This window comes from Neofelis nebulosa, chromosome 8, assembly GCF_028018385.1.
Source record: "Neofelis nebulosa isolate mNeoNeb1 chromosome 8, mNeoNeb1.pri, whole genome shotgun sequence".
NCBI classification, from domain to species: domain Eukaryota; kingdom Metazoa; phylum Chordata; class Mammalia; order Carnivora; family Felidae; genus Neofelis; species Neofelis nebulosa.
This window is the reverse complement of record NC_080789.1, coordinates 52,812,818-52,831,137: the sequence shown is the minus strand read 5'-3', so window position 1 is coordinate 52,831,137 and position 18,320 is coordinate 52,812,818. Positions and strand designations below refer to the sequence as shown.

The 18,320-nt window shown below is 40.6% G+C and overlaps 1 protein-coding gene across 4 annotated transcripts in view; it reads left to right on the top strand.

Moving 5' to 3' along the window:
* The window catches only part of SRGAP1 (SLIT-ROBO Rho GTPase activating protein 1), a 284,751-nt gene that overhangs the window by 201,253 nt on the left and 65,178 nt on the right, over positions 1–18,320 (top strand). For all 4 annotated transcript variants that reach the window (XM_058742151.1, XM_058742150.1, XM_058742152.1 and 1 more), the window contains exons 7-8: positions 7,926–8,147; positions 10,642–10,743. In XM_058742151.1, the coding sequence (XP_058598134.1) occupies positions 7,926–8,147; positions 10,642–10,743 (324 nt within the window). The remainder of the gene's footprint in view (positions 1–7,925; positions 8,148–10,641; positions 10,744–18,320) is intronic.

Genomic DNA, 18,320 nt, shown 5'->3' with positions numbered 1-18,320 from the left:
GGAGATTTTCAAGTGATTATGATTTGCTAAGAGAAAAGAGAGGAGAGTACAAGTCTCATTTCCCATAATACCTAGATCTGTAATCAAATTCAGCCTTCTGTATATCTGGAATTCTTAAAAAAAATTTTAATGTTTATTTTTGAGAGAGAGAGAGCGAGAGAGAGAGCATGAGCGTGGGAGGGGCGGAGAGGGAGGGAGACAAAGAATCTGAAGCAGGCTCCAGGCTCTGAGCTGTCAGCACAGAGCCTGAGGCAGAGCTCGGACCCCTAGGCCGTGAGATCATGACCTGAGTGGAAGTCGGACGCTTAACCAACTGAGCCACCCAGGTGCCCCTATATCTGGAATTCTTAAAACAACTGGTGATGTGGCCTCTTTCAGTCCATCCTCAAAAGGTATTCAGAGGAACACAGTCCTCAACAGTAGAATTCCATTGGTACTTTGTCCCATGGCTCCTGCCCGGTAATAATAAAGTATTTGTCATCTTTTGGTATAGTTTCACAGTTTCAAATTACTCCCTGTAAAAGTTTGCAGGTCACCTTGTCATATGAAGGATAAATCTTTGTTACTCTTATGGAATACTGCAACAGAATAATCCCCTCCTGCAACTAATTTTCCTGGTAAAGATATCTGTCCTGTATTTTATTAGCCATTTATACAGAATGAAATTGAAATTAGATTACATCATATACTGCATGTCGTGTTTACTTTATCATTTTTAAGTAATCCTCTGTCCTAAAGCTTTTAGCCTTATCCTTTTGTCTCTAGAGACATGTGTTTAATTAAAAAGCAGCTTATTCAGAGTTCACATTTTTCTTAGTTTGACGTATGCCCACACATAATAGTATTAAGATTTATCCATGAAAACCTGCCAAATTGGAATACTGCAGCCCCCATTTGGCCTGAACTCCTATTAGGAAGATGATAGAGAGATCATGGTAAATGGGTTAGGATAGTGTAGTTATCATGTGAACTGATTTGTGTGTTTTTATCCTTTTGTGATTGAAAGGGGATTTAAAAACTGAAATGGGTTAGATGACTAAAGTAGATGGCTTTAAAAGTTCCTTCCGGTGGAGATGCCGTGGGCTTTGTTAAAGGAAACTGCACCCGCCTGTTTTCCACCTGCAGCACAGGCTGCTCTAAGTCTCTAGGGCTGGTTGTTCCATCTTGGCTGTGAATGTTGAAAGTCGCCTAAGGCATGGTCCTTGGCTTTCTACCTCTTGGTCCCTTGCCCTGATGGCTGCTGGATTTCTGTCACCAGTCCTGATCATCTTGCAGGGCTTCAGATTTGTATCCAACTGCCTTCTGGACTACTCTGACCAGATGCCTAATGGGCATCTTGAACATGTCGTACGCTCAGCTTTTTATCTCCGTTTCCCCTTTCATCGTCATCATTCTCCATTCACATAACTTTTTCTCATCCATTTTTTACACCTTAGCAAGTGGCACGCCTTTCCAACCATTTGCGTAAACCAAAAACCCAGTTCTCTCATTTCTCACATATAAATGCATCGGCAAATCCTGTCATCTGTACCTCCTAAATATCCCAAATCTTGCTATTTCTTGCTGCTTGTGCTGTCTCCTAGACAAAGCTCTTCATCTCCTGCCTACACGTAGCTTTCTAAGATGTTACCCATCTTCCACTTAAGACCTTCTAATCAGTAATCCATTCCCCTCCCAAGCAGCCAGAGTATTAAATATAAACCAGACCTGTTGATACCTATTTAAAATTCTCGAAAGGCTTCCCATTGTCTTTAGAATAAAATCTAAACTATTCACCAAGACCTTATGTGAACTGGCGCCCACCTGCCACTCCGTGTCATCTTTTGCAACTTCCTCTTTAGTCACCATATGCTTTGGGTACATTGGCCTCTCTATTCCCCAGACTCCTGTAAACTTTTTCCTGCCCGGGCCCTTTCTACTCATTGTCTAGGACACTCTTCCAGAGCTTTGCAGATTCCTTCTTTTCATTCATGTTGCACCCAGCTGCCCTGTATAAAAGACCCACACCCTTTCCCCCAGCACTCCCTAGTTCTCTGTCTTCTCCATAGCATTTACCACCTGACCTATTTATCTGGGCTTGCTTTGTTCTCTCTCCTTCTTTGTGATTTGATTCAGGGTGGTTACAGAGATTTGTCCTGGAGATAAAATGCATCTGGTGGCAGCTCCTCTGAGGAAAATAATTGCCCATGGAGCGGGACATGTATTAGGCCACAAAGGATTATTGGTCCTGCTCAGTGGCTCAAGCATATGCAACCTCCATTCTCCTCCTGTTTCCTACTTTGTATCCATTTCAGTGTACCATTTTGACATTTTTGTTGCACAGAAGAAACTCAAAACAAGTTTTGCTAAATGCTTGGCTGAGGTTATTAAAGCAGCAGCAAGAATTAAATTGTCAGCTCTTTATGGACCATCAGGAACCCAGACATGAGAGCAGGTGTGCAAAAGTTGCCTGTAGAATTTTAATCATCCAGTTCAGTCCCACAAGATGCCCATCTCTCACAAAACAAGTTTGTGGTTTCTGAGGTGAAGTACTGAATAGCTAGAGAGGAAAATAGTAAGGGACAAAGATAATTTATTCAGAAGAAATCAACTTTCTTCATTTGACATCTGAAAAAACTGTGAACTTACCTATTTCTGGTCCTGGGTTATGTGAAAACTGTTTTTGCAATTGTTTGCTCAGGTTGCACTACTTTAGAAAGACTCTCAAAGTAAGAGGTAGACCAAGTCTTTACCCAATACCCAGGACTCTGGAATGGTCAAAGCCGAAGCTTATTAATTAAAAAGCCAGAGACGGGACCCAGGACAAAAGATCAAGGAAGCCTCTCTGGTGGAGGCAGGAATGATGAAGTTAAGGTAGAATACTTCTGCAGAAGAGTTCCTTCTCTCTCCATTCTCATGACACCTGCAGTCACCTACGAGCTTGGGGCTGCCCTGTGAATGATATTGGCTATTACTATTCCGAAAACACGTGTAGGACTTGTTTCCTTTGGAGTGCCATTATCTTCACTCCCATCTAGGACCAAATTTCTGCCCAGTAGGGCTTCTCATGTCCTAAGAGTTTATACAAACAAATTCTCTCCCTGAATAGCTGGGATCCATTTATACCTGACTGTATAACCACCAAGTATATATATCAGCCAACCTCTCAGCCTTTGGAGCAAGATGAAGTGTTTGTCACAGTTCTCAAAACCTGGATTTCATCTTTACTTCTGACACTGTTTGCAACCCTTTTGCCTAAAGAAGCTAGCTTACTGTGGTGATTTAGACTAATACCTAGTGGGATATATCTTGACAGCTCTTAGGATATTAGAAAACGAATTCTCTTCTACTTCCAACACTCTTTCCTTCCCCAATTTTAATCCATAATTTTATGTGTCCATTCAGGTTTCCACCCATCAGAACAGCACTGTTTTGTTTTCATGAAATATCTTACTGGTTTCTTATGTATTTTCATCATGAAAGGCACTTGGGTTATAACTCAACTCTTTGTGCAGAAGCTGGCTTTTCTTATCGTCATTAATAATTCATAAGCTCCATAGAATTACTTGAGGCCTTTTAACCAAGTATCGTGAATCTTAACATATCCAGTGTCATTTAGCTTCCAGTTTAGAAAAGAGACGATTCTGTGACTGGCTTTGCTGTCTCAGGAGACCTTGAAAGAGAATTTTATTGTTTCTTTTAAAGTCCAGGGTGCGTGAAAAACCTAGAGCATAGACAATGCTGCGTATCACAAGTAACAGAAGCATGCTAATTAAGTGATCTTCTAGACTGATAAGCTCCCTAGGGATCAGAGAAGGCTATCGTCCACCAAGTTCATCACAGAAGCCTCCATGGTGAAGTATAGCATTCAAAATCCAGAAGACACCTGGGGAGTCCTTCTGGATTGGGTGTGAAGTCACACGCATACTTCTCCCCAGCCTCTTAGGAAACCGCAGCTGAAAGCCAGCCTGCCTTACTAGGTCCAGACCTACCAAATCCACCTGGCCCCAGTTGGATGCGGAAGCATGCACCGTGCTTTCCTAACTTTGACATTTACTCCCCCAAAGAAGCAACTCTTAGAAATTTGAGTTTAAGTCTGGGACTAATACAAACTTAACATGTATTTTTCAGAACTCTACCTCAATTAGGTAGTTGGAGGTTGAATTTCTTTATTTTTTCTTTCTCTTTTCCCCTTGCTCTTCCTTTCTCTGTTGAAAAGACACTTGGTTTGTGTGGAGGGTGCTTTTCTCTAAGTTGTTTCTTCCTCTTAATATCAATTTTCCATGAACTCCCACTGAGATCAGTACTCCTAAAATAAAGCAGCTTCATTATAATCAAGCTGAATCTGTCTTCTTTCAGAATAGTGGTATGTTTTGAAGCACAAGTACATTTCAAAGAAATGAGGCCGTTTCCTTTCCTAATTCCTGTTTTCACAAGATGAGGTATTACTGAAAGGTGGAATAATTTTTTGGTCCCTCTGATGTGTATAAAACGGCTACACAGAACCTTTATGGATTTTGAGGCGCAAAAGGAATAAAAGAGGACTTTGTTCTTCTGAAACTAGAATTTTTTAATTAACTGAAGATCATTCTCTGTATTTGAGTGCAGCCGATTCCGCTAGAAATGTATCAATGATGAGACTGCTGCATTTCACAACTGTATTCTGCTTGCATTTGTAAATGTGACATAGCATTTTTCTGATTTTTTAAATCAAATAATATTTAATCAAGGATATTCTCTTGCCCACTAGTAGAAATAACCACCAATGGACAGGGTTACAGTCCCTTTTATTTATTTATTTTTTTTGAGAGAGAGAGAGAGAGATAGAGGGCACAAGTGAGCAAGGGGCAGAGAGGCACAGGGAGAGAGAAAGAAGGGGGGGCTCAACTGAAGCGGGGTTTGTGTTCATCCAAAGTGGGGCTCATGCTCACCCCAAACGGCTCAACCCCAAGCTGGAGCTTACCTGATGTGGGACTCGCGCTCACGAACCGTGAGATCATGACCGGAGCCAAAGTCAGATGCTTAACCGACTGAGCTACCCAGGTGCCCTACAGGACCTTTTTTAAATCAGTGTTTTAGTGTAGTGCTTCTCAAAACTTTTAATGTACGTATAAATCCCCTGTGGATTTTTTTTTTTTTTAAACTTCAGATTATAATTCAGCAGATCAGGGGTGGGGCCTTAGATTCTGCATTTTTGATCAGCTTCAGGTGATGCTGATGGTCTATAGACCACACTCTGAACAGCAAGATTTTATAATGTCTTCATAGAAAAATCCCAAATTTAATAATTCTGAAATTGGAGTGTGAGGGTAGAAGTAAATATGTTGACATTTCAAAGGACAGGTCAGTGATTGAATCTGTACCTTCATAAAAACAGAAGTGATGGGGGCGCCTGGGTGGCTCAGTCCCCTGAGTGTCTGACTTCAGCTCAGGTCATGATCTTGTGGTTCGTGGGTTTGAGCCCTGCATCAGGCTCTGTGCTGACAGCTCAGAGCCTGGAGCCTGCTTCGGATTCTGTGTCTCCCTCTCTCTGCCCTTCCCATGCTCATGCTCTGTCTCAAAAATAAATAAACATTAAAAAATTAAAAAAAAAAACACAACAGATCTGATGGTTCATATCCTGGTGGATGTTACTTCCTTTGTGCCCCTCTAGTGTTCTTTTAGTAGCAAAGTAATGGACAACTTATATTCGAATTCCTTGAGAATGGAAATTACATTTTACTGTATTCCAGTTTTCATATTCCTGGAGCCTAGCAAATTCCCAGGCACCTAGTAGACATCTAATTACTAGGTTAAACTGAATCAAATTGAATTGATTGGATTGCATTAGAACAATATAGGGATGACCCGGTTTTGTACCTTTTAAAACCACTCCCTCTTTACGAGATTTATATTGCTTTTATGTACAAATTTAAAATTCTTTCAGGAATTTATAGCTGACCAGTATCCAGAGTTATATTTTTTTTTTAAGTTTATTTTATTTTTGAGAGAGAAAGAGAGCATTAATGGAGGAGAGCAGAGAGAGAGGAAGACACAGAATCCGAAGCAGGCTCCAGGTTCTGAGCTGTCAGCACAGAGCCCGACGTGAGGCTCAAACTCACGAACTGCGAGATGACCTGAGCCGAAGTCAGACACTTAACCGACTGAGACACACAGGCACTCACATCCACAGTTATGTTTTTAAAATTGTATTCTCTTAAAATGCAACATGAAGAAAATAAATGCAAATACAAATTAAAGATAGTGAAGATTTAAGAATCCCCAAATTCTCTCTCTGATAAAAGGACTTTGTCAGTCATTTCTTATTCACAAATTTTGTTCTGGGGATAAGAAAGAAGGCATTCCTGAACTTTTTTGGCAGATTCAAAGCTGTTTTCTCACTTCTGAAAGAGTACAGATTATTATTGAGTTTAGTAAATTATGCAGATCCAAAACATTACAGTTAGTATGTTTGCATCCTACATGGATTTCAAAAAAATCGTAGGATCAGTATGCACAAATAACCTTAAATGCTACTTTTTATTATTTCCTTTCAGTATTTGCTTTTGCTTTTATTTTTTAACAGCTTTCTTTAGATATTATTCACATACCATATACTTCACTTATTAAAAGGCTACAATTGGCTTGTAGTATATTCAGAGTTGTGTAGCTGTCACCACAGTCCTTTATAGAATATTTTCATTACTCCAAAGAGAAATCCTATACCCCTTAGCCACCACCATCACCCCAGTTTTTACATCCCCTAGCACCATTAATACCTTCTGTCTCTACAGATTTACCTATTGTGGACATTTCATATAAATGGAATCCTACAAGGTGTGGTCTCTTATGGCTGGTTTCATTCACTTAAAATAATGTTTCAAGGTTGATCCATGATGTAGCATGTTATCAGTACCTCGCTCTTTTGTATGACTGGATAATGTTTAGTTTTGTCAATTAGTTGGACATTTTTAGGTTGTTTCCACTTTTCAGCCATTATTTATAATACTGGTTTAGGGGCACCTAGGTGGCTTTGTCAGTTAAGCGTCCAACTTTTGGCTCAGGTCATGATCTCATGACTTTTGGATCAGGTCATGATCCCACTCATGACCTCGTGAGTTCAAGCCCTACATCAGGTTCTCTGCTGTCAGTACAAAGCCCACTGTGGATCCCCTATCCCTTCTCTCTCTGCCCCTCCCCCACTCATTCTCTCTCTTTCTCTCAAAAATAAACACTTTAAAAAATAATGCTGCTTTAAACATTGATGTACCAGTTTTTTTGGAATTTTTTTACTTTTCTTGTGTGTATTACTAGAAGTGGAATTGCCAAGTCATATGTTAACTGTGTGTTTAACTCTTTGATGAACTGTCAGACCCTTCCAAAGAGGCTACAATATATCACATTCCCATTAGCAGTGTATAAAAATTCCAGTTTCTCTACATCCTCCCCAACGCCTGTTATTTGTCTTTTTCATTATAATCATACTTGTGGGTGTGATGTGGTATCTCTTTGTGGTTTTGATTTGCATTTCCCTGATGACTAATGATGTTGAGCATCATTTCATGTGCTTGTTGACCATTTGTATGTGTTTTTGAGAAATGTCTGTCCAATTCCGTTGCCCATTGTTTAGTTGGGCTATATGTCTTTTTATTATTGAGTTGTAGGATTTCTTTATATATTCTGGATACAAAGTTTTTAGATCAGATATGATTTGCAAAAAAATTTCCCATCCTGTGGGTTATCTTTTTACTTGATAGTGCCCTTTGAAGCACAAAAGTCTTCAATTTATTTTTTCTTTTGGTGCTTGTGCTTTTGATGCTGTATCCAAGAAACCAATGCCTAATGCAAGGTCATCAAGGATTACTCCTGTGTTTTCTTCTAAGTATTTTATAGTTGTAGTTGTCACGTGTAGGTCTTTGATCCATTTTGAGTTAATTTTCATATATGGTGTTCTTTTATTTTTTAAGTGCTGTGATCTTGGCTACCATGCAAGTCTGAACAGAGCCCTGAGAACATATCTCTCTGCAGAGTATAATCTTGAAACTTCCAGACATGAAGGCTTAGACATTATTGAGAATGCGGTTGACAATTTGGAGCCCCGGAGTGATAAACAGAGATTCATGGAGATGTACCCTGCAGCATTCTGTCCACCGATGAAGTTTGAGTTTCAGTCTCACATGGGTGATGAGGTCAGTGGTTGATATATATATATATATATATATATATATATATATTTTTTTTTTTTTTTGTAATGTTTATTTATTTTTGAGAGAGAGAGAGAGCGTACGAGTGGGGAAGGGACAGAGAGAGAAGGAGACAGAGGATTCAAAGTGGGCTCTGCACTGAGAGCCGGGAGCCGAATGCATGACTTGAACTCAGGAAGCATGAGATTATGACCTGAGCGGAAGTCAGATGCTTAACCAACTGAGCCACCCAGGTGCCCCAGTAATTGATTGTTTTAAAATTAATGAATTGTCGGGGCGCCTGGGTGGCGCAGTCGGTTAAGCGTCCGACTTCAGCCAGGTCACGATCTCACGGCCTGTGAGTTCGAGCCCCGCGTCAGGCTCTGTGCTGACAGCTCAGAGCCTGGAGCCTGTTTCCGATTCCGTGTCTCCCTCTCTCTCTGCCCCTCCCCTGTTCATGCTCTGTCTCTCTCTGTCCCAAAGATAAATAAAAAGCGTTGGAAAAAAAAAAATTTTTTTTTTTTTAAAAATTAATGAATTGTCTTTTTACTTATGTTACTCTTCACATGCTGTACCCCACCAGTTGTCAGAACCCTCAGTTGTTTTCTCTCTCCTGCCTTTGCATGGGATCTTAGCATAGTTATATGCTAATATCAGCCATTACCACCTTTGGGTGAAATGCCTACAAAGGCCAAACCTACGTGCAAACTCAGTGTTTTGTAAGCACTAACCCATCTCAGAGTTCGTCCTACCTCTACCTCTAGACATTCCAATTTAAATTCAGAACAAACTATTTTGCTGGCCCAGTAGAATCTACCTGAAGACTCCCTGTGATCTTGATTTAAAGATTTTCACAAAGAAAAATAATTGTAAATGGCAGGAGAATGGGAGAGAGGGGAAAAAAATGCAGAACATTTATTTAAGACTGTAGTTGTCTCCAAACTGGTAAAATGAACATTAGACATGATATATTGTATCTTGGGTTCTTTATATGAATTTAGCTTTCTGTCCTATTTTACCCAAGGGGAAAAAAAATCCACCTAATCCGTTCATGAGTTACAGTGGTATATTTTATTATCTGCGGCTGGGAAAACAAGAAGACCCAATTAATGAGCACGCTATACAGCACTTGGTATCCCAGCTGTGCAAAACAATACTCAAAGATTAACAACTCAATTTTAGCTCATTGTGGTGACAGTATGGTTTTAAAAATAGATATAATAGCCATGACAGATTTCTTCAACGTCATCTTTTTTTTTCTGAGACACCTAGTGTTAATACTTATAAGTTATATGTGCGCATGCTGCATTTCTAACCTAATATTATATTTGCTCGATTTGATAGAGTAAAATACTCGATTAGAAATGGTGAGCAGTTTTTCTGCCAATAGCACATGTATTTGATAGGCAAGTGGCTTATCCTACCCAGAGTTGTGTTTCCAAAACCAAATGATTACCGTTATATTTTTTAGTTATGGATATGTCAAATATACACAATGATAAAATATCACAAATAAGTGACTTCAGTTGGGTTAGTACTTTTTCCTTTTTTTTTTTTTTTTACTATTATTATTTTTAATAAAATGAGTCAGTTGCCCTTTTTTTTTATGGCCTGTTTTGCCAGGGAGCAATAATTTCTGTGATGTCTTGGAGACTCCATTAAAGGAAACCCCCATCTGCTGGAGCATTTCTATGACAAGGAAGATGAAAAGAAACGATTTTGCTTCTGGTGCAATTTTAATGAACTAAATATAATAAAATTAAAAGTCTCTAATTGTGACCTTAACCGTAATTGAGACCATAGCCAAAATATCTTTCTGCCAAAGACTACAAGGGGCCTCTTCCTGTTCATGATGAATCACGTGATGTGGCCAATTTTGGTAAAGCAAGCCATGGTTAAAAGATGATAATAGTTACGTCTTCTGAGTTTTTACTGTGTGCCAGACAGTGTTCTAAGTGCTTTTTGTACATTAACTCATTCCATCCCCACCACAACGCCATGGTGTAGGAACTCCTGTTATCCCCATTTTACAGATGAGGAAGCTGAGGGTTAGTAACGTTACACAGGTACCCGTCTGACTGTCACTAGGAGGCTCTGTGGCCTCCCCTCCTTTTGCCTGTGTGGTTTGTTTGGATCATCCCTTGCACTCTGCCCTCTGCCCTCTGCCCCCTGCCCCATAGTCATTCAGAATTCCCACAAGTGAGACCTCAAGATCAGAGCTCACTCTCCAGCAAGTGCCCCATTTTTAGAGCGAAGCTTCCTGCAGCTGCTGTCTTCCCAGTCATCCATCCCCAGGCCCCACAGCTGCGTTCTGCCCTTGCCCCTGACATAGCAAGTCCGTGTTTAAAACTGAAGTGTCGAAGCGCCTCTTGAAAGGAAATACGTAATTGGAATCTTGAGCGGGTCAGCGTGACTCGTGCAGCATCTGAGCAGGAGAACCCTGCCTCTGGAGGGTGGCTTGCTGGCCCTGTTATAACTGCGGTTTCTGATTCCCCATCAGGTGTGTCAGGTCAGCGCTCAGCAACCAGTCCAGGCAGAGCTCATGCTCAGGTACCAGCAGCTGCAGTCCCGGCTGGCCACGCTGAAAATCGAGAATGAGGAGGTGAGTATACTCTCTGCCCCGCAGGGAATCCGAATTCTAATGGGACTGGAAGGCATTTGCTCGTGACCTAGGCATATTTAGTATTCCAAATGTGTCTCTTCATCAGGCATTTTTAGCTAAATCGTGGTTCCTAGAATACTCTCCTTGTAGAGGATGAATGCAAAGATTCTGTAGTCTACCAGAGATGAATTCTTCACCAGGGATCCACTGCATACTCATGAAAAAACACACATTTTATTCTTAAATTCATAGTTCATGTGGAAAACAGTTCCCATAAATGATTAAACTCAACATGTGTCCAAGAATATACAATAGTGTGTGAAATAAAACTTTTGAGTGACGTGTTAATTTAATCCTAACTTTTTTGGAAGTTAGTACTTTGCTTTTATGTGTTCTCTAAATTTTTGGTACTGAACATGGCAGTACTTATACAATTAGTACAGAAATCCTATTTTAAAATAGCGCTTGAGTGAGAATAGGAAACTATTTATTTGCTGACATTACTGGATTTAAATGGATAGAACATAAAATGTGAATTATAAATATATGTCGAACCAGAAAGCAGTCATACAATTCAGCTGCCTGTTTCTGAAATTAATTTAATTGGATCCACATTCTTGTTAAATAAAATATGAACTGCATATGTTTCTAAGGCTCTCAGTTATCATTTACAGGAACCCAAATCAAACTTACTCAAGTCAGAAAGTTTATTTAGTGGTCAATGTTTGTATAGCCTCGGGAATGATTGGATCTGTGTTCCGATGATATTATCAGGAATCTCTCTTTTCATTACTTTGAAGTTGTATTTTTTTTTTCAACTTAAATCCAAGTTAGTGAACATATAATAATGATTTCGGGAATAGAAGTTAGTGATTCATCACTTACATATAATACCCAGTGCTTATCCCAACAAGTGTCCTCCTTAATGCCCCTTGCCCATTTAGCCCTTACCCCCATCCGACACCCCACCAGAAAACCTCAGTTCGTTCTCTGTATTTAAGAGTCTCTTATGGTTTGTCTCCCCCTCTGTTTTTATATTATTTTTGCTTCTCTTCCCTTATGTGCATCTGTTTTGTTTTTTAAATTCCCCATGTGGGTGAAATCATATATTTGTGTCTTTCTCTGACTAATTTTGCTTAGCGTAAGTGATAGGTATTTGATAGGGATTGCATTGAATATGTACATTGCTTTGGGTAGTATCGACATTTTAGCAATATTTGTTCTTCCAGTTCATAAGCATGGAATTCCATTATTTTGTGTCTTCTTCAATTTCTTTCATAAGCTTTCTCGTTTTCTGAAGTTGTATTTTCGTATGTGTCGGTAGTAGTTTTCCCTCAAATTGGGATACCCAAAGCTACATGGTCCTATAGCTTGCCATCTCACCTCATCCCACTGTCCTTATCCCTGAACTAGGATCCTTTATTGTCCTGAGTTAAGTCGTGCATATTTCTGGACCAACCAATACACGCAAGAAATGGGATTCTGTCATTGATCACCTTATATATTGTGCTCATTCATAGAGCCCTTTGGCTGACAGCTCCAACAGAAACATTTTTTCTAGAGACAGTTCCTGAAAGGAAGGAATGTGAGATAGAAAAAGAAAACAATAATAATTCACCTTGATGAAATGATTAACCAAAATTCACTTTGGTGTACCCTCTTTTATTTTAATCCCACTGAGATGTTTTTAGCTACATGAACACATTACTTGTTTCTGTTCAGAGAGAGTGATGTGTTTCTAGACCAGTATAGTTTGGTCAAAATGCATTGCAGCTTTCTGGCTTCCATTCTTTCTGGAAGAACCAAACCACCCCTTATTCAAACATGTGTGTTTAAGATGCAGCCATGTGATGAAGTCTTCAGTTGCTGTGTAAAGTCCCACAAATGAGCCTTTATTGCTCTTCTTGAAGTGTTTTAGAGCTTAGAGTTTTGTGGAGGCATCACAAAATACTTGCCTGATGCAGTTTATTGGATCCTGATAGACCTACAGTTTGTATGTCTAGTGACTTCCTGTTGTTGTGGTGTTTTTGTTTTTGTTTTTGTTTTTGCATATCCTCCTGCTGTTTTATTTGAAAACAGCCTCTAAACTCTAGGAAAAGAACGTGTTGTGCCCAGGGTCAAAACTGGCGGCCCAGAGACCTGTTTTGTTTGCCTGCCACAGTTTTTCCCTGTTAAAAATGAGAGTCTGGTGACTGATCCCAGATTGCCTCACAAAGGGAAGAGCTGGGGTACTTGAGTTCCACTTTGCCATAGCCGTTCAGCTCCCAGTTTTCTTCCATTGGACTGTTCGTTTCTGTCGCCCGTCTGGCTTCTGCAGGCCTTTGAGTTTTTGACCCTTCACGTATGCCCTTTTGGGCACAACGTAGAAAAGCAGTGTCCTGCTGACAGTGGCAGGCAGTGCTTTCTGAGAATTAAAAGATTTATTGTAGTAACAAATGAATTAGGTTGTCTTGAGGTTTCTGATGAGCATGACTAGTGGTTTATGATCTGTTGGATATGGAACAAATTCATTGTCATGGAATAGGATTCCCATTGAAAGGAAGATTTAAATTGAATTTTTGACAATCGATAGATTTCCATTGGTATAGAAGGAGGAAACAATGTTTCACTATATTTCGAGATGCCCTGGAGGAACCTTGGTTTCCCAGAGCAATTTGGTCATCGTCCAGCTCCTCCCTGAGGAAGAGCCAAAGGTGAAGCTCAAGTCAGATGATGAGAGACCTTGAGAGCTGACTTGAGGGGTTTTGTTACTGTGGGTCCGTTCATTTCAGTACAATAAATATTTGTTCAACAACTTGTACGTTCCCCGTATTTTGCCAGGTGCGGAGAGTACAGAGATGAATGTCACAGTTAGCCTCTATCTAGCATGAGAGCCAAACCATAACAAGTCATTTGTATCATGTAAAAAATAAGAGCTGGGACGTAGGAATAAAATTGCAATCGTTGCCGACTTTGGAGTCCTGTATAGCACTTTTCTCTACCAGAAATAGAGAATCTGCCTCTGATGGAGGCAGACCTCCACTGATGGAGGTCAGAAAAGTGACCTGTCACTATCAGATCAAAGTATACAAGTAAAGAAACATGTATAATTCTGTATAATTCTCTGCCTCTGCACAAACAGCTATACACAAAGTCCAGAATTCACTGGAGAGAGTTTGGCTAACTAAAAATAATAATGACTGCCCAGCGAAGAGATAAAAGTTGAAAGGGAATTTCATCCAAGTTTACAAAAGCATGGACAGTGTAGCTAAATAGAACACGAATCTTTTCACCAAGTTTTAAACAACTACAAATAATGGGCACCATTCAAAACTGTAGGAAGCCTTCTTAGAAGGGAATTTACATGCTAAGAGCCTACAGGCCATGGATACATTTTGTTTGCTCCACAGCATTTGATTTTTAAAACTTAGTTGCTGTCATTTAAAAATTAGAAGTTGGGGGCACCTGGGTGGCTCAGTCAGCTAAGCATCTGACTTCGGCTCAGGTCATGATCTCACAGTCCGTGAGTTCAAGCCCCGTGCTGGGCTCTGTGCTGACACCTCAGAGCCTGGAGCCTGCTTTGGATTCTTGGTCTCCCTCTCTGCCCCTCCCCTGCTCACTCTCTCATTCTCTCTCTCTCTCTCTCTCAAAAATAAATAAAAATTAAAAAAATTTTAAATTAGAAGTTGGGAGTAAAAATATCTATTTCCAGCTTCTAAACAATTAGAAAGTCTGATCACACTAGACCTGCATTTCTGTGAGGTGATGACTGGCTTGGGCTTGGATGCTCCCCTTAGACGCAGAGCATGTGCTTCCTGTTTGCCATGCTCCCCACCCAGCCCACTTGCCTCATTTTCATCACTTCCTTGGCCCTTGAAGATATCTGAGCTTGCAGCACAGGCCTTAGAACAAAGAGAAGCATTTGTGAAATGACCTCAGGATACTCGCACATAGTAAAAGCTGAATAAGTTTTGAGAAGGGCTTGATTGAATTTGGGGTGGATACCCGTTTATAATTTGTCACTTCACAACTTTACAGGGCAAGCCTTTTAAAATGAGCCTTCAGTCTCATTATGCTACACTCTCATATCCCTGGTACCTCAATCTTCACGATTTCAAGTTCCAGTCGGCTGGCCGACAAATATTTATTAGTGCCACTGTGGGTTGTGCACATGGAATTAACAAAGAGCCTGCTGCCCACGCTTTATTCCCATTTTTGTTTTTTTGTTTTTTTTTTTAGTTGTTATTAGAGAGAGAGAGTGTGTTTGTGTGTGTGTGTGTGTGTGTGTGTGCACGCGTACACATGCACGCAAGCAAAGGAGGGTCAGAGAAAGAGAGAAAATCCCAAGCAGGCTTCGTGCTGTCAGTGTAGAGCCCTACTTAGGGCTCCATCCCACAAACTGTGACATGACCTGAGCTAAAATCAAGAGTTGGCTGCTTAGCTGACTCAGCCACCCAGGTGTCCCTTGTTTTCTTTTTCTTTAAGTTTTTTATTTGAAACATTAGTAAACATTACTTTTAAACACAACACTTTCAAAGCAACTTACATCTGAATAATCATCTGTACCTTTGTCACTATAAATATTCTCCAGACATGTTCCAATCTAATGTCACACCATCTTACACATGTTCTTAAAGTTCGTTTTTAACATCTGTTACAGGGATTTCAGCTTAGGGGACATTCTCTTTGCTCCTTTCTTTCAAAGCTAGCTCTGGAGTAATTCCCCATACAACTACATTTCCCTTTCCTTAGAGTTCCTCTTTCCGTCCTTTACCTACCCACAGCCAAAGAAAAGGAGAATGAATTGTAGAACTAGAACAATTATACCTTTCGTATTTTTAGTACAGCCTTAGTTTTAAGTAGTTTGCCCGATTTTCAGACCATTTGTCCCAATATTTGTCCAGAAAATAGTTTCCATAAGCATTTCACTTCAGTGCTATGACTAAAATCTCACGTATAAAATGAGTTTCTTCTAAGTTATAGTAGATTTACCCCCTTGGAGGGAATGGAAAAGAGAGAAAGCTGTGATTCCTCAATTAATTTGCAACACTGTGTAATAAACTGACAGCCCCATATAAATTTTCCTAGCTTTATTTAAAATCTTTCACTGACAGTTTACTAGGGAATAATTCACAGACTATTCTAAAAACATATTCCTCACACAGGATATTTTCAACTGTAATGAACAAGATTTTACGTAAACCTTGAAACAATTTTCATGACCTGGGTAATTGAGGGAAGTAAGAGATGTTTTGGTTATCTACCTCAGGGTTGAAAAGTCATATTTCCCTCAAGAATCACATTCCCATAATATCATTGACTACAGCAGAATCCCAAGTCATGTAAATCTGTGATCAAACCATTATGGACAATTATCAGATGCTTTTAAGACCTGGTATAAGATGTGGAGCTTGATAACTACTTAATCATAGTTACTATTTCTGATCTTCTCTGTGGCTTTAACTTCATTTTTGCTTAAGTGTCTTTTAATTTATTTAAATGTTTCTAACTTACCTGCAACCTTCTGTTGATGAAGTTAACAGTAGAAGCCTAAGAAAAGATAACTGCCATTTATCCATTAAACGATAGTATCATCTTGGGCCAAAATTGAAAACAGGGATCATTTGTCTTTCACTGAAAACATATTTTTAGAAGCAGTGTGTGTGCGTGTGTGTGTGTGCGTGTGTGTGCGTGCATGTGTGCGTGTGTGTGTGTGTGTGTGTGTGTGTGTGTGTGTGTGTGGTTTCAGATAAGCTTTAACTCCCCACAGGAAGCAACTTGATCCAGAAGAATACCAAGCAGAGTGAGGAGAGTTTCTAGAAAGGGTCTAGAAGTGAGTCATGGGCTAGGGCACCCTAGAAAGGATGGCGAGCTCAGGATGGCTGATATTCACAAAAGTGCATGTTGCTGGCTTGTGCTGAGTGTTGCTTTGATGACTGTGGATTTGCAAAGAGGATGACTTCAACCTCTACCATTCATTTAGTGAAGCCTTTGGATGATCTGTTCTGTCCCAGGCACTGTGCTAGTGACTAGAGATACAAAGATTAATAAGCTGGCTCTAAACTCAAGTTGCTTCCCCTATAGATGGCCAACATCGCCCTCTAAACAGTGAGGTAGGTGCTTGTGAGAAATGGGTTTGGCATCGTGCTCCTCATTATCCAGCACAGGCGAGGTCACTGGCATCTCTCTGTACCAGGAGCGAGGGGTGTCATGGCAAGATGCTCTGCTTCTGCTCCTGCCTTCTGTGCCCTGTGCTGGCAGTATGGCGCTATACCCTTGGCTAGTTAACTCTGGCACTGATCTGGTCTCTGTGTGTGTGCACATGCGTGTGTGGTCTCTGTGCGGTAATATTTCACACATCTGAAATGATACAGTGCTGTAAGTGAAATGCGTCTGAGGTCAGTGATGGCAAGAAGTAAGTAGGTAAGTGGGAAAGGGAAGGCAGAGCTGGGAGCTATCTTCACACATGGATTGATGAGTCTTAAAGGTTGAATGGGCCTGAGGAAGGTGCAAGGCACGGTGTCATAAAATAATGTTTGTGTTAGAGGTTGGACCGTGTTCCCCCAAAATGTATATGTTGAAGTCCTGACCCCCCCACTACTTCAGAATATGACTTTGAAGACAGGGTCTTCACAGAGGTAATTAAAGTGAGGTCAGTAGGGTGGACCCTCATCCAGCGTGATTGGTGTCCTTATAAAAAGAAAATTTGCACGCAGAAACAGAGAAGGCCATGTGAAGAGACACAGAAGATGATCATCTTCAAGCTAGACCTTCCCTCATGGTGCCCACAAGGAACCAAGCCTGCCAGAACCTTGACCTCAGACTTGTAGCCGCCAGACCCGTGGGACGATAAACTGCTGTTTTTTAAAGCTTCCCAGCATGCGGGGCTTGTTCACAGCAGCCCTAGAAAACGAATAGTGTGTTTAGAGAATGAAACCAAAACAACTGTTTTGTCTTCTCCGATGATTGTAAGGTCCTGTGAGTAAAAAGGCAAAAGAGCCAGTCTGCAGAAGCCCCGAGACAGTCCCCTCTTCTCCACGGTTCATTTGGATTGTCATCTCAGAGTCCAGGCCACCTGGGCACTCCTCCACTGCGGTACATTCTTCAGGTTTTTCTTCATTCCTTGTCACGTTGTTGGCCTCTCCTGCCAAAGCTCACTGCGTTTTCCTGCTGCTGATGGGGAGTCATTACAAGCCTCGTATCAGCTATTTCATATTTGCCTCATTATATTCCCTCCTGTGACTTATTAACATGACTAGTGTGTCAGAAGCTGGTGTTATTCTTTGTCGAGAACATCCCATGGGATAATATGTAGTCCCAGCCATCGTGTTTGGTGTTTTCTGTCACATCCTTTATTTTTTATGACAATTCCAAATTTAACCATTACACTCTTGCTTCCGAAAAGAAAGTTCAGAAAAGGAAAAAAAAAAAAAAAAAAAAGCGGTGTTGTTAACAATGGCAGGGAATCACGAGGCTGCCGCTAGGTCCACAGTTTGTGGGCCTGTTACCATGGGCCCTGGTGGGTGTGGATCCTGTCTAGCCCCTGGGCGGATGCTACTGCCTCCAAGACCTGGGTCAGTAAGTCTGGTGCTGGGACA